This window comes from Pavona decussata, unplaced genomic scaffold (assembly GCF_977016875.1).
Source record: "Pavona decussata unplaced genomic scaffold, jaPavDecu1.1 SCAFFOLD_16, whole genome shotgun sequence".
In the NCBI taxonomy this organism is placed as follows: Eukaryota; Metazoa; Cnidaria; class Anthozoa; order Scleractinia; family Agariciidae; genus Pavona; species Pavona decussata.
In genome coordinates this window covers 3,594,369-3,608,740 of record NW_028145439.1, presented here as the reverse complement: position 1 = coordinate 3,608,740, position 14,372 = coordinate 3,594,369, and the positions used below count along the sequence as shown (strand labels likewise).

The 14,372-nt window shown below is 37.2% G+C and overlaps 2 protein-coding genes across 2 annotated transcripts in view; one reads left to right on the top strand and one right to left on the bottom strand.

Moving 5' to 3' along the window:
* The window catches only part of LOC146487399 (uncharacterized), a 60,448-nt gene that overhangs the window by 5,958 nt on the left and 40,118 nt on the right, over positions 1 to 14,372 (bottom strand). The gene's annotated exons all lie outside the window — the stretch shown is intronic.
* LOC146487401 (carbonic anhydrase 2-like) lies at positions 5,468 to 14,062 on the top strand. The gene is made up of 6 exons (XM_085088603.1): positions 5,468 to 5,537; positions 9,231 to 9,284; positions 10,203 to 10,534; positions 11,333 to 11,392; positions 13,230 to 13,296; positions 13,576 to 14,062. Exons 1-6 carry the CDS (start codon positions 5,531 to 5,533, stop codon positions 14,001 to 14,003), a joined length of 948 nt encoding a protein of 315 aa, XP_084944729.1. The 5' UTR covers positions 5,468 to 5,530; the 3' UTR covers positions 14,004 to 14,062.

Genomic DNA, 14,372 nt, shown 5'->3' with positions numbered 1-14,372 from the left:
AACAAGATCTCGTCAAGATTAGGTGTTCTGCGTCGAGCGTGTAAGGTTCTCCCCAAGCCAACTTGCCTAATGCTCTACAATACTATAGTTTTGCCATTATTTGATTATTGTTCGCCTGTCTGGGACAGTTGTGGGGCTGGAAGCAAATATTACCTAGATAAGCTAAATAGACGTGCTGCATGCATTATTGAAGGTCGATCAGTCGGGGCTGAGGAATTAAAATCAACACTTGGTTGGCCCAACCTACAAGCGCGCAGAAATTATCTCAAATGCCTTTTAGTCCATAAATGTCTTCACGGAATAGCGCCTTCGTACTTACTTTCAGAGTTTAGGCACGCGCATCTTTACCATGACTATAACACCAGAAGCCGTGATTTGTTGCGCCCTCCCTTCGCAAAAACTGCTAAATATCAGGGGAGCTTCAGAATAAACGGTGCTCTAACTTATAACACCATCCCGAGAACCATTAGACAGGTAGTGGCGTTCAGTAAATTTAAAACCGAACTAAAGTGCCATCTTAAGCAGTAACGCCCGCGGTACATGCTGCATATATAATTTAATTATTTGTCTAGTTTTTTATTTGCTTTTTTTTTGTTTCAATGTTTTGTGTTTTGTCTTGTGCTGTGTCAGGGCTCCATTTAAACTAGCTCTGCTAAATTGGATGCCCCTGGATAAATATTGAATTAAATAAATAAATAAATAAAATGAAGCATTCGTAACAAGAAAGGCTGACCCATGACCTCTTCGATACCGGTGCAGTGTTCTACAAACTGAGCTATTAAGCCAACTGCACCGGTTGAATATGAATAGATGGATGTGAAATGTATAGAATATCAAAGGCTTGAGCTGCCTGGCTGATGCTCGACTGAAGTGCAACAAATAAATTGGCCTCGAGGCGATATGTGGCGGTTATGCTGCTCTGACCAACAAATTGAAAACAACAAATGTGCGGATTATAAAGTAGGTTTAAAAAGAAACCATTTTTAATGGTTTAGCTTAGGTAAGATAGATATTTGATTTCTTTGGCGAAGCAGGAGGAGGAGGAGGAGGCCGAAGCATGGCCGAACGGTTAGTGCGCTGGACTTTAAATCTGGGGATGCTGGGTTAAGTCCCGCTCTGCCCGGTTGCTGCAGTTGTTTCTCGTTAGCCCCGAGTTCAACTTCTTGGCCATCCTTTTTAAGAAATCAGCTGGTTTGCTTCCAGACAGTTGTGATTCCAAACCACCTTATTTTCAACTTACAATATTTGTTGGTCAAAGTTTAATATTCGGCCCCACCAGTACCTTGTGCTATAAACACTACCAAGAGTAGATGCAGGTTGTTATTACTGTATTTTTCATCTAAGAAGGAGAGGACAAAGAAGAAGAAGAGGAAAAAATTTCAGCAACAGTTCCCAGCATGTTAGTAGTACCTATGGATGTGGTACTGTACCCGAAGAATTATGTACAACCAAGGGATAGTGGGTAGTGAGAATCATTCTTGCTTGCTGCTGTTGATAATCCTCAAATTTTATTTCACATCTTTTTCATGCAAAAGTGCTTTTTCGTTTATACGTACTAAACTAAGGACATCTAATAGAATCCGTTTATTGGCAGTTTTTGAACTCGCTACTTGAAGTAGTTAATGATATTACTCGGCTAACTTATTCCTTTTACTGTCCAATGTTATTTGATGCAGTACAGTATCAGGATGTTTTGCGGTAGTTGCGATGGTGTGTGCCAATATTTGTGTATTAATGTTTCTGTCGTGTCGCGTCCGCAATTTAAGTGCTAATTGTTATTTTGGGCGGCAAACTGAAGCTGCAATTAAAAATATTGTTAGCCAGCTTTGGAATACTTAACTGAAAACAACAAAACAACAATTCTCTTATATTTGTACACACTTTTCAATATTAGGTATCCACAATTAGCGCGACTATTCGAGGTGTGCAACGTGGTAACGGCAACTGATGGTCATGACAGTGCTCGAAAAAAAAAATAATAAGAAAAGCAAAAGAACGAAAATATTATTATGAAAGATTAGCAATAAGTTAACGAACAATAAAAATTGGCGATAGAAAATTGATGTTGAGGTGTATAATAATAAAATCACATGTAACTTACAACGAAAACTTGGTAGGTTCATTTAGTTATCGACTGAAGAATGCTGTCTTTGAAATGGGAGAGAAGCAAGCGCAAAAGGGTATAGCAAAACTAACTGCACAGTCAACTCTCGTCTTGGGGACACCTTGCTACCACGGACGCCCTGATTATATGGACAGCAGCTAAATCTCCGTCAAAAATAAATTGCAAGACGTTTGACTGAAATAAATTCCCGCTATTACGGACTCTCGCTATTAAGGGCAAGAACTCGCGGTCCCGAGGCTCTCCGCAATAAAGGAAGTTGACTGTATTGAGATAAGGTGAGAACGAGTAACAGCGCTTGCATCAACACAACCTTCTTTGTCTCCAGAACCTTTAAGAGTAAATTCTGCACTTTAATAGGCGGGAAAAGTGTAGTTTAGAAGGAATTTTATTCCAAGTCCTCGTTCCAGTTTTAGAAAAAAGATAACAACATGTTGATTGAGTCTGGATCCTTTGACGTTAAAATCACCTGCGGCTGAAAATCTGGAATAGTGAGTATGTGTCTGGTAAGAACGAGTGAATACTACAGAATGTTTGGAAGTAGCGCAGTGGTTAGTAATATCATCGATTAGAATAGCCGTATATTTGTCGTTGTCAAGAGCTGTTTATTTGCCTATGTTTTTGTTATTCACAGCGTTGCTGAGTTAAAACGGGAGAAATAACTAATATTACTGACATTATTTATATTTCTTTTTCTTCATATGTTCACTTATTTTCTTTTCTTTCTTTTTTTTCAATATTTGTATGGCTCACTGACTAATTTTATATAGATTTCTGTACACTGTAATTAATTATTGTAAATTAGTCTTTTCACTACCCGCCTAGATTAGCTCTAGGTACTGACGGGTTAGTGTTGTCTTTGAATTTTATATTAAACATTCTTGAATAAACTTGAAACAACTTGAAACTTGACTTATATTACTATGACGTTATCTACCAGTATATTAGTCTACGTTTAAGAGTGTTTCGACCCACGTCTGTTTAAAAGTTCCCTGCTCTCCGGCAGCAAGCCCCTGGTCAAGGCGTGATAGCTTTGAACAGAAACCAAACTAAACAGAAGAAAGTAAGTATTGTAATTTTGTTACGAGTACGTTGCCTAATTTGATTTTTGTTTTGTTGCACATGCTAACTCTCTACGAGGTTAGTAAAATGATTTTTGAGTAAGTTTACTTTTTGAGTTTGAGAGTTGAAACTGCTGTTTTAGAAAACGACTGAAAGCAATGAAAGTGTTTGGTTAAAGATTTACATCTTTGGTAAAAAAGAGTTCTTTCTTAAGGTTACCCTACACCTTCAGTACGTGTCTTCAAAGGTGTCTCGCGTCCAAGCGATGTAGCGCGTCCTGTAGATACCTAAACCCTTATATCAAATTAAAGCTTATAGAGCTGGCTATCAAACTACAACAAGAATTTCGAAATAAAATAAATTGCTGAGTTATTAGCGCTGTTTTCTCGAATCAATTTTTTCACTTGGAGGAGCCACTTCAAGGAGCTAAAACTCAAAAGGAATTTGTTCGTTTTTCATCCTATTTCGAGAATGCTCTATAACTTTTCTTTGCGATTGAATATGGCAAAACGCAGACACGTTTTTCTAGCGCTTAGGTCCGGAAACTGAGGAGCAAATTAAATTAACGAAAAACAAAATTCGGTTTGACTTGTAGCTTTAAAAAGGTGATTCGGACGCTCGCATTTAGAGGTCGTCAAAAATTCGACAATTCATTTCATTTCTAAATTCTTGGTATAGTTTAATAGCCAGCTCTATAAGCTTTAATTTGATATAGGGGTTTAGGTATCTACAGTTTAAACTGGACGTGCTACATCGCTTAAACGTAAGACACCTCTGAAGGTGTAGGGTAACCTTGATATGTCAAATGAAAAGATATACTAATGCAAGTCGCATACCTCGTTTTCTTTCTGCTTTTATCATTCTGTTAAAATTTAATACTTGAAACATCATCGCAGTTCTTTATTCAGCTCAGTAAACAGTTACGTAAAGAAAGCCTGAAAAAGTTTCAGAGGTTTGACCGGGATCGAGCTCAGTGCAATGTCTGATTTCTTTACACAGTTACTTGGGCTAGGTACATAACCGTGAAGTCGAACCTTTCTAAATGATGGGCTTAGAAGTAAAGCGGGCCAACCCACAAAACTGAGAATTTTCCTTGGAAAAGTCCAAATACCGTCAAAGAACTGCATAACTAGAGGAACATTTAAATAACTGCAAAATCTTTTCCGTTTATTTTTCGATCGGGGGTAAGTTTTTGTTGCATTTTCCAAGTAGAATAAGCAATCTCCATCTTTTGATATAGCCCACCTTGCTTTTGATGACTGTTATTTCAGTGTAATGATTTCTCCTTGACACTGAGAAAGCTATTACCGATATCAAACTTACTACAAAACCTTCAGAAAGATTAAACAACGCTTCTGTTTTTAAGAAAGAGCGCTTGACTTTGTAACAGAAAACTTATAGAGCTTCATAAAAAGTGCCTCCTTATAAGAAGAAGAAGAAGAAGAAGAAGAAGAAGAAGAAGAAGAAGAAGAAGAAGAAGAAGAAGAAGAAGAAGAAGAAGAAGAAGAAGAAGAACCAACGAGCATTCCGAAAACTAAATCACTTGTAATTTTAATTGACCACAAAAAGCAAAGCCTGGTTCCTTCTTGGCCTGCCCCACTCAAAATGATTTGTGGCTGAAAAAAAAAATGTGAAATTGAAACACTTCGAACTGTGCTTCGGAGTGGACAAAACAGCCAATAGAAAAGTTATCGAGAGGAAAGTGCCATGAAATTAAGGGAATCGCCTTATCTAAATCTGTGTTATTATGTAAAGTTGTTTTTTTCTGTTTTCCAGCGTGTTTGTAAAGTTACTGTAATTTTTTCCATTATATTTTGTCCCGCCTCGACTAGCTTTGTGGCTATTTGCGGGACAAGCCCCTTATGTAATCTGAATTTATAAAATAAACTGCTGTTGTTGTTGTTGCTGTTAATCATTATGTTTGCTGTTTTGAACTTCGACAGTTTGTTTCTGACCTCAGATTTAAACCCACAAATGTTCATGTGCAGTAACACGCACAAGACTTATATTAATTGTATTGTTCATCATATCTTTAACGATCTTTTTCCATCTCGATACACGAACAGGTAAAACAGAATGATTTTATCTAAGAATATAGTGGCTTTAATGACAACAGACCATACACGTTTTTTTCACTTTACCTCAATGCATCCTTTGTAAGTCATAGCTACATCATTGTCCGCGTACATCACAAACAACTCTGTCACAAATATTGTATGTCTGAGTACGTATTGCAAGGATACATCTAAATCAGTGATCTTGTTTAAACTTGCAGATATGATTGCAACCCAAGTGATAGTGTTGCCACTGTTGTCCACTGTTTTTGGTGTGGCCACGGCGGGTGTAATGTCTGGTAAGTTTTTCATTCGACAGCAGTTTAGTTAAAGTAGCAGTCTCACCGACTATTAGTGTCACTTTGAGTAGCTTTAAATCACCTTTGTATCTTTCAGAACAAATCTAAGGAGATTTTGTCCAACCGTAATAGGAAAATTTTATTAGAATGACATTACTTAGAAAGTTAAGGACAAACCTACTAAAAGAATGTTTAGAAAAGTACTTTATAAATGCTACCTTGCTCTATATTGATAATACGTTCCTTGCTTGTTATTAATGATACTTTATTCAGTAGTGAATGAGGGACCACAGTTTCCTCTTTTTTGCTGTGGTTTCTCTTTAATTTGGGGCGGCAAACATTATCGCTGATGACGTCACCGCCTATTGTCTTGATCTCATGAATAAGATAAGGTGGATTCTTATTAACGTGGCATTAATTACAGGATGACGTCATGTTTTATTTTAGTCTTACCAACAGGTTATGAACTGGTTTGACAGGTTTATCAATGAGTTCATGCTCTATTTTTTACTTATGGCAGTCATGGTCGGTATCACCGGTTTGACAGGTTTTTGAAGTTATTTTTGGATACATGACATCATATAGTACATACTTACATACTTTATTGTATAGCTCCCCTTTGGAGGCTCTTCCGCCATACATGAGAATAAAAAAATAAAAAAAATAATAATAATAATGAAAACTATTTACATTTGGATGGTAAAATAGAGAGAAAAAAATTACGATAATAAAAATTATATGAATTAATAAGATTCCTAAAAAGTCTCTTTTTAAAAAAGCCAAGTAGATTTTTGCTCCACGGAAGGCGAAAGCCCTTTGGCCAGTCGCAAGCTCCAGGATCTACAATTTCTAATCTAAAAGAAATGTGCATTCGGAAGCTTTTCAGAAGTTAATTTGGGGAGATTAATACGAAAAAAATGTTCATGTACGTAAGGCCTATTGATTGGTTTTGGATAACGGCACTTAAAGTGAAATATTGCCTTGTCATTGTTCTATTCGATTTTTCTATATTTTCCCGAAAACTCGGAAATAATAAAAAATATTTGTCGTGTGTGTTTCTCGCCTCAATTTACTAAGCACCTTTCCCGCCTAATTACTTAAAAGATTCGTTTCAGGTTGAGCTTTGTTGAGGATTAAAGAGTTAATACAGTCTTTTGTTTTCTTTGTTTATTACAGTGCTCGGAATAAGAATGTTCCGATGAATAGATTCCTTGCTCCTAAATTGTGTGTGTTAACACACACACACACACAGATTTCACAATATGTCTATCATAATAAAATCGATTATGTTTGATGTTAACTGATTACTGTCCACCTTTACTGATAACAAGGGTCAACGCGCTTTTGGCTTTCAGATCAGAGACTTAAGCTCTTGTGTAACCTCTCTTCACGGTTCGTTAGCCACTAATTATGCAAGTAGCAGTGATCTGACTGAAACCTGAATTGGCATAAAAACTCTACGGAACCTCTACATTTTTATCAAAAACAATAGACGGCTTAAGTTCATAGAAATAATCAATTACAACACGATCAAAACACGCGACGACTTAGTGCTTGCTATTAAACAAGGTACATTTCTTGAATGACCTCACTGAATAACTTATTGTCTTTGACTAGCGAATACAGAAAAAGAGTTAAATACTGGAGATTTCGAATGGATAAAAGTAACTCTCAGTTCTACTTCTGAATCGCTGAAAAGAATATCAAAAGGAGCTATCGTTTGCCTGTTGATGTTGTTCAATGTTAGTAATATGCAAATGTTGTTCTTGGAGGTTTCTTTTGCGTAAATGAAGTTTATTTTTGGTTATGAAAGTATGTTCACCTTAACGAAACACCTATTGGCAAGAATGGATGTTTTATATAAATGAAAAGCAAAAGGTGTATTTCTATTTATGCTGACCTTGCCTCCTCCTCCTCCTCCTCCTCCTCCTCAATTCTATTGTTTTCCCTCCTTCTCCTCCTCCTCTGGGAAAACAATAGAAATGAGGAGGAGGAGGAGGAGGAGGCAAGGTCAGCAAAAGTGCGTTGACCCTTGTTATAAGTAAAGGTGGACAGTCCGCATTAACATCAAACATAATCGACTTATTGTGATAGACATATTGCAAAATCTCTGTGTGAGTGTGTTTTAACCCGCACAATTTAGGAACAAGGAATCTATGAACCGGAACATTCTTATTTCGAGCACTGTAATAAACAAAGAAAACAAAAGACTGTATTAACTCTTTAATCCTCAACAAAGCTCAACCTGAAACGAATCTTTTAAGTAATTAGGCGGGAAAGGTGCTTAGTAAATTGAGGCGAGAAACACACACGACAATATATTTTTTATTATTTCCGAGTTTTCGGGAAAATATAGAAAAATCGAATAGAACAATGACAAGGCAATATTTCACTTTAAGTGCCGTTATCCAAAACCAATCAATAGGCCTTACGTACATGAACATTTTTTTCGTATTAATCTCCCCAAATTAACTTCTGAAAAGCTTCCGAATGCACATTTCTTTTAGATTAGAAATTGTAGATCCTGGAGCTTGCGACTGGCCAAAGGGCTTTCGCCTTCCGTGGAGCAAAAATCTACTTGGCTTTTTTAAAAAGAGACTTTTTAGGAATCTTATTAATTCATATAATTTTTATTATCGTAATTTTTTTCTCTCTATTTTACCATCCAAATGTAAATAGTTTTCATTATTATTATTATTATTATTATTTTTTTTATTTTCATGTATGGCGGAAGAGCCTCCAAAGGGGAGCTATACAATAAAGTATGTAAGTATGTACTATATGATGTCATGTATCCAAAAAAACTTCAAAAATCTGTCAAACCGGTGATACCGACCATGACCGCTATAAGTAAAAAATAGAGCATGAACTCATTGATAAACCTGTCAAACCAGTTCATAACCTGTTGGTTAGACTAAAATAAAACATGACATCATCCTTTAATTAATGCCACGTTAATGAGAATCCACCTCATCTTATTCATGAAATGAAGAAAATAGGCGATGACGTCATCAGCGATAATGTATGCCATCGCAAATTAATGAGAAACCACCGCAAAAAAGAGGGAACTGTGGTCCATCCCTTACTACTTTTTTCAAATATTTTCTTTACTCTTTGTTTTTGTTTTTCTTGTGTTATATCCTTCTTATTTTTTCTATTCTACTTCGTTACTTTTCCTACCAATTTGCTTCCTTTAAAGAGGCACAGTATTAGTTTAACTTGAGGTGCCTCTTTGCTCTCCTTTCCCCTATTTAAATTGTATTTTTGAGCTGCGTAATATTCTGTTTTTAATACCTCCAACTTTTGTATTTTGCGCTCATGTAACAGTAAGAGTGGAAACTGCAAATGACAAAAATGTCAAAAATGTCATAAATGAAAACCTTAAAACGATGGTTAAGTTTTGTTAACAATAACTCTACTAGTGCACAGAAACTAGTAGTCTATTAATTATCTTTCGCTGCAGATTGTTAGGATTGAAATTTATTGCAACTCGGTTGAAAAAATCGACTATTTTTTCAATTTCTTTTTATGTAATATAGAGTTATAGTTTGTTTTTCTCGTGGAAATTCTTTAATATTTTCCTCCCGGATTCCTAAGTATAATCTCAAGAAAAAAAGTTCTTTGTTGAATATTTGAGCAGTTTCTAAAAACATACAGCAATATCTCCGTCATCCTACGTTCTTAACGTTTCAGCACCAAACAATGGAGACACACACCATTGGGGCTATGGAGAAACCACGGATCATGGTAAGTGAGATAAAGTGGTTATTCAACCCAAGAAACTTATAAAATTATTAGATTCGGCTACAGCTGGGTTGAGCCTTGCAGAAAAAAGATTTTTAAGCTTTCGAGACGTACAGTAACACCCAGTATTTTTCCTAACCCTAATCCTAACACAAGTTTTATTTATTCATAACTTAAGTTATAACTAGGCTGGCATGCAAATAGCGAACAGGCTAATCGCGGCAACCCACTGCACACTGTACACAAAATAATTATTTTTTAACATTACATTCAACAATAACAATGATAATGTGTGATGAGGAAAACTAGACAATAACGAAGCGTAAAAAAATAGACTAAGTCTAACTAAACTTCGGTCGGAATTCTAATCTTTCATTTTATCAATTATGGTATCTATCTCGACATAGGAGTTTTCAGCTTCTAGTATTTCAGTTAGTTTTGTCCATATGGTTGTTTGCTCTAAGGAGTAATGGGGGGCGTCGATGTACGACAAGCCAAATCAGATTGCAGAATTTCAAGCTTTTCAGAATTTCAAGGATTTCAAAGTTTTCAGAACTTACTTTTTTTGACGAGTTTTATTAACCTTACAAGACACATAACACAATAATAACAATACAAAGCCCTAAGTACTTACAATACTGACAATAGCTACCATACTAACATTATACATGCTGTACTTACAACACCAATAATACTTACAATGCTCACAATACCTTACAATACCTACACTACTTACAATTTTCAGAAATAACTTACTGATTAAATAACTTAAGAAATAACTTACTGCAAGAGTTAACCAATTCCGAACCACCAACTCCCCTCTCCAACGAGGCTTGAACTCTGTTTGGACGATGTTACGATGTCGCACCGTTATCTTAACGAGTAAATACGACGAATAACTTACAGTTCCTTGTTGAACAGTGCTGGGCCCACCAGACTGGCACATTGGATATGATGACTGTGGAAACGACCGCCAATCCCCCATTAACATCGATACAAGTAAGGTGAAAAGCCGAAGTTACAGTCCTCTAAAGATGACCTTCGATAAACCCGGAGGCTTGGTAACTGGAACCCTCAAAAACACGGATCATTCTCCAACTGTTGAGATTGAGAGCGGTGATGCAGGAGCTCAACTAACCGGGGGTCCCCTGAGGGATAATACCTACACACTCGCCAATTTTCACGTTCATTTTGGCTGTCAAAACGACCGCGGATCGGAACATACTCTCAACAATAAACAGTTCTCTGGCGAGGTAAGTCTGAATATCTTGTGCATACTCCTTTTCTCGCAAATGCGTTTACCTTGAGGAAGAACTTCACCCGGCCCTACGATTATCTGGATCTTATTTTGATTTCTATACTGAGGTCGATCTGATTAATTGTCCGCTAACGAGGCAAACGAGAAATCAAACCACAGGAATAGCTAAATTGTTTTCTTGTTTTTGAGTTTGGTAGTCTGGTGGCTGAGAAAATATTTATTAAGAAGCTCCCCCTTGTTTCTGGTCTCAAAATCCAGCATTTCTTTAGCCACAGCCTAAGATCTTCGTCAGTAAAATATAGCTTGTGCCAGATTCTTTAGGGACGGTGCCTACTATTTTTACTGCGCATACGTTCTGCGCATCGCAAGATGACTCGGGCTTCCTATGGGTGGTGCCTACTAATACAGGAATATTTTTGCGCGGTTTAAAACTATACGGAGAAAGTAGAGAAAGCAGAAGTTACCAAATGCTTTTGATATCTCAAAAGAAAAGTGGGGGTAACCATGCATTTTTCATAGATAACTAAGGTTTAGTTTAGGGAAAAAAATCCCATACATTGCCTTATATTTTGGCGTTTTTTTTAGAGATATTATTGTTTAACTATTATCTCTGAAAAATGAGTGGTTATCCCCAATTTTCTGTTTAGATTCCAATAAGCCTTGCTAAGATCTGCTTTTCTCGCATTGTCATAAACCGCACAAAAATACTTAGTATAAGTAGGCACCGTCCTTAAATCCATGAAAAGTTTCTTGTTACTTACAGTATTGTCAATCTCTTTTTTATTATTTCAAGCTGCATATGGTGTTCAAGGGTCCCGAGAAAGCATTTGCAGTTGTAGCCCTCTGGATTAAGGTACATTATAAATTTTATGTCTCGTCCTGAGGGAAATAGTTAGTCCCGTTTTATTTACCCGAGAAACTTGACGTTTCTCCAGAGGAAATCGAGACTCTCGTGAAAACAAAGCTAACTATTCACGGGGAGCGAGACATTAAGTGCTTTGTTATACAGCCATGGAAAAAGAAACAAACAAGCTGCAACCACAGGCTTCATTTTGTTTTCAAAAACAGCGCTGGGTTTTGATGTTGATGACGTGTGAGGGGAGTCCTAACAAAAACAACACGCCATGGCTGTCACGTTCTAATCACGAGCTTTTTCCTCGCATTGATCACATGCTAAGTCACGTGTTATCCCGCGTGGAATACATTTGAATTTAGTTAACGCAACGTGAACACTAACCAGCCAATGACAGTTGGAGTTAAACCCAAGGAAACTGCATCTGCATAACAATTTTTTGGGTGTGTTAGATTGACCCTATCCGAAATAGGAACACATACAATGATTACAGGAAATCCATCTGTTAGCAAATTTATCCTAAAAAGAAATCTAACAGCTATTCCTTTTATTCTTATTCCGGGACACGGTCAATCTAGCGTAACGGGCGCCGGACTTGAAATCCGGAGGTCCCGGGTTCAAGTGCCGCCTCGGCCACGCTTGTAAATAGCCAGCCGGTTTGCCTCCTGCCAGTTGGGAATTTTAACATGTTACGTTTGATTTGATTATTATTTGTTTCCCGTTATTTCTGAGTGGAATGCCTGTAAACTGGCTTTGGGTGGGTAACTGCATTTCCACTATAAACAAAGCATTTATTATTTTATTATTATTATTTTATTATTAACCACAATCTTTGCTCAGAGCTCAGAACTGAATATATAGTTGTGATTGACTGAAAGATGTAGTTTACATATAAGGTCTGGATTCTTTCCTTTGTTCGCAGTTTCAAATTTGTATGTCTAAATATCCTCTTTAGAAATGCTAAATGATTGTTAATTACTGAGAAAACCAAAAAACACTGAATAGAGAAATAAATAAAAGCGAATGACGGGTAAGCGTATGGTTTTTCAAGAAGTTCATGGTGTAAAGACAGCTTTGTCTGTATACTTGGGCAGCGTTTACACGAACGCGGTTTCAAATCGTCACGGTTTCATGCCCTTGAAACCGCATCGAAAACGATACGGTTTCAAAGCGATTACACGGTGCCAATCTCACCGTTTTCAAGTGCTTAAGTTATGCCAAACTCGTTCCCAGGCACTCATTATTGAGGAAGAGGATCTGGGTTCGATTATTACGCCGCCATCAGTTTTGTCTTTGTCAACATGGCAAAAAATAGCGCACAATTCACGTAGAAAAATAGCTAATTCAATACAATTCACGTAGACTGATGACGAACTAGAACTCTTGTTGAAAGTTTGAAAGTAACTAACGAGTACAAAGTCTGTAAAAACGGCCAAGGTTCACCATTTTGAATCTTGGCGCCCAAGTGAAATTTCGCGCCATAATAGAAACCGCGTTCAAATCGATGTGGTTTCGTCGTTTACACGACGGATGAAACGAAACCGTATCGTTTTGAAAACGCTCCACTTTTGTAGGCCTTTTTCAAATCGACACGGTTTCGGCAACGGGCTCGACCGGCGTCGTGTAAACGGAAGGTGTAACCGAATCGAAAGCGATTGGGTTACAAATGAAACTGCGTTCGTGTAAACGCCGCCTGAGTTGTTCTTGTCAAAATCGGAACCATGGCTAGACTAAACTTGACCAAAATTGTGTAGGTACAAGCGTTGATGAACAATTTATTTTAAAGGAAAATGGCAAAATGTAAACCTAAAATGACCTAATTTTAATTTTACTCTAGGTTGCTTCTCCAGCAAACCAGGATTTTGGAAACTTTGCGAAACTCATAAAAAACATTATTGACCCTAGTAAGTAAACTGTACGTAGTTATTGTAGCTATGTAAATTTGTTATTATATCATCAGAATATCGATGCCAAGGGACTAGCGAGGGATATTTTCTACCGAAGTATCTCATATATGTATATGAAAATCGGCGAGAGAGTCGGCTGGCAGTGCGAGTCCTGGAGACGCACAATGAGGTCGCTCTGCTAGAAGGGATGCAGAAAACATCAAAAGCATGGCAAGGGTTAAGTTTAAAGGAGTGTAAAGAAATAGGTAGTATATTAACGAAGGTTATCTTTTACAGGAAGTACTCACGAAGTCAAAGAGTCAGATGATATTCGTCTAATGGGTCTGCTGCCTCAAAACAACAACTGCAACAACAACGGAAACGGCAACGGCAACGAAAATGAAAACGAAAACGAAAACGAAAACGAAAACGAAAATGGAAACGGAGACGAAAACGCAAACGGTAACAACAACAACAATGCAAAAAGTGTGATCTTAAAATGTTACTACACCTATCCAGGCTCACTTACTACCCCTCCGTGTCTCGAAACAGTGCAGTGGATCGTCGTTAAGCAAGAACTTAAGGTCTCTACCAGCCAGGTTGGTAATGTTTTATTTGAGCAACTGGGGGAAATTCTTTATACTAGAACTGAGGTCGAGTTCTTTAGAAAATATAACGACAACGGAGATAATACTGTGACTGAGAGTATCCGTGCCTTTAGATAAGCGCAGGATTTAAAAGTTGTCCTTTACAGACAGTTTCCATTCTTTTTCCCAACGTTAACTTGTGGGCGGAAAGGGAATTTCCAATAAAATTGTTTTCTAATCTCCCGTTAACTTTCTCAAGGGGTTTCATGTAGTTGCCTTAAATAATACAGCGCTTAATTCATTTTTTTATCTTGTTAGCCATGTTTGTATGCACGTTTTAGTATAAAAAAGTTGAATCGAATTTACCAAAAAATATGAATATGAGCTGAGAGAGAGAGAGAGAGAGAGAGAGAGAGAGAGAGAGAGAGAGAGAGAGAGAGAGAGAGAGAGAGAGAGAGAGAGAGAGAGAGAGAGAGAGAGAGAGAGAGAGAGAGAGAGAGAGAGAGA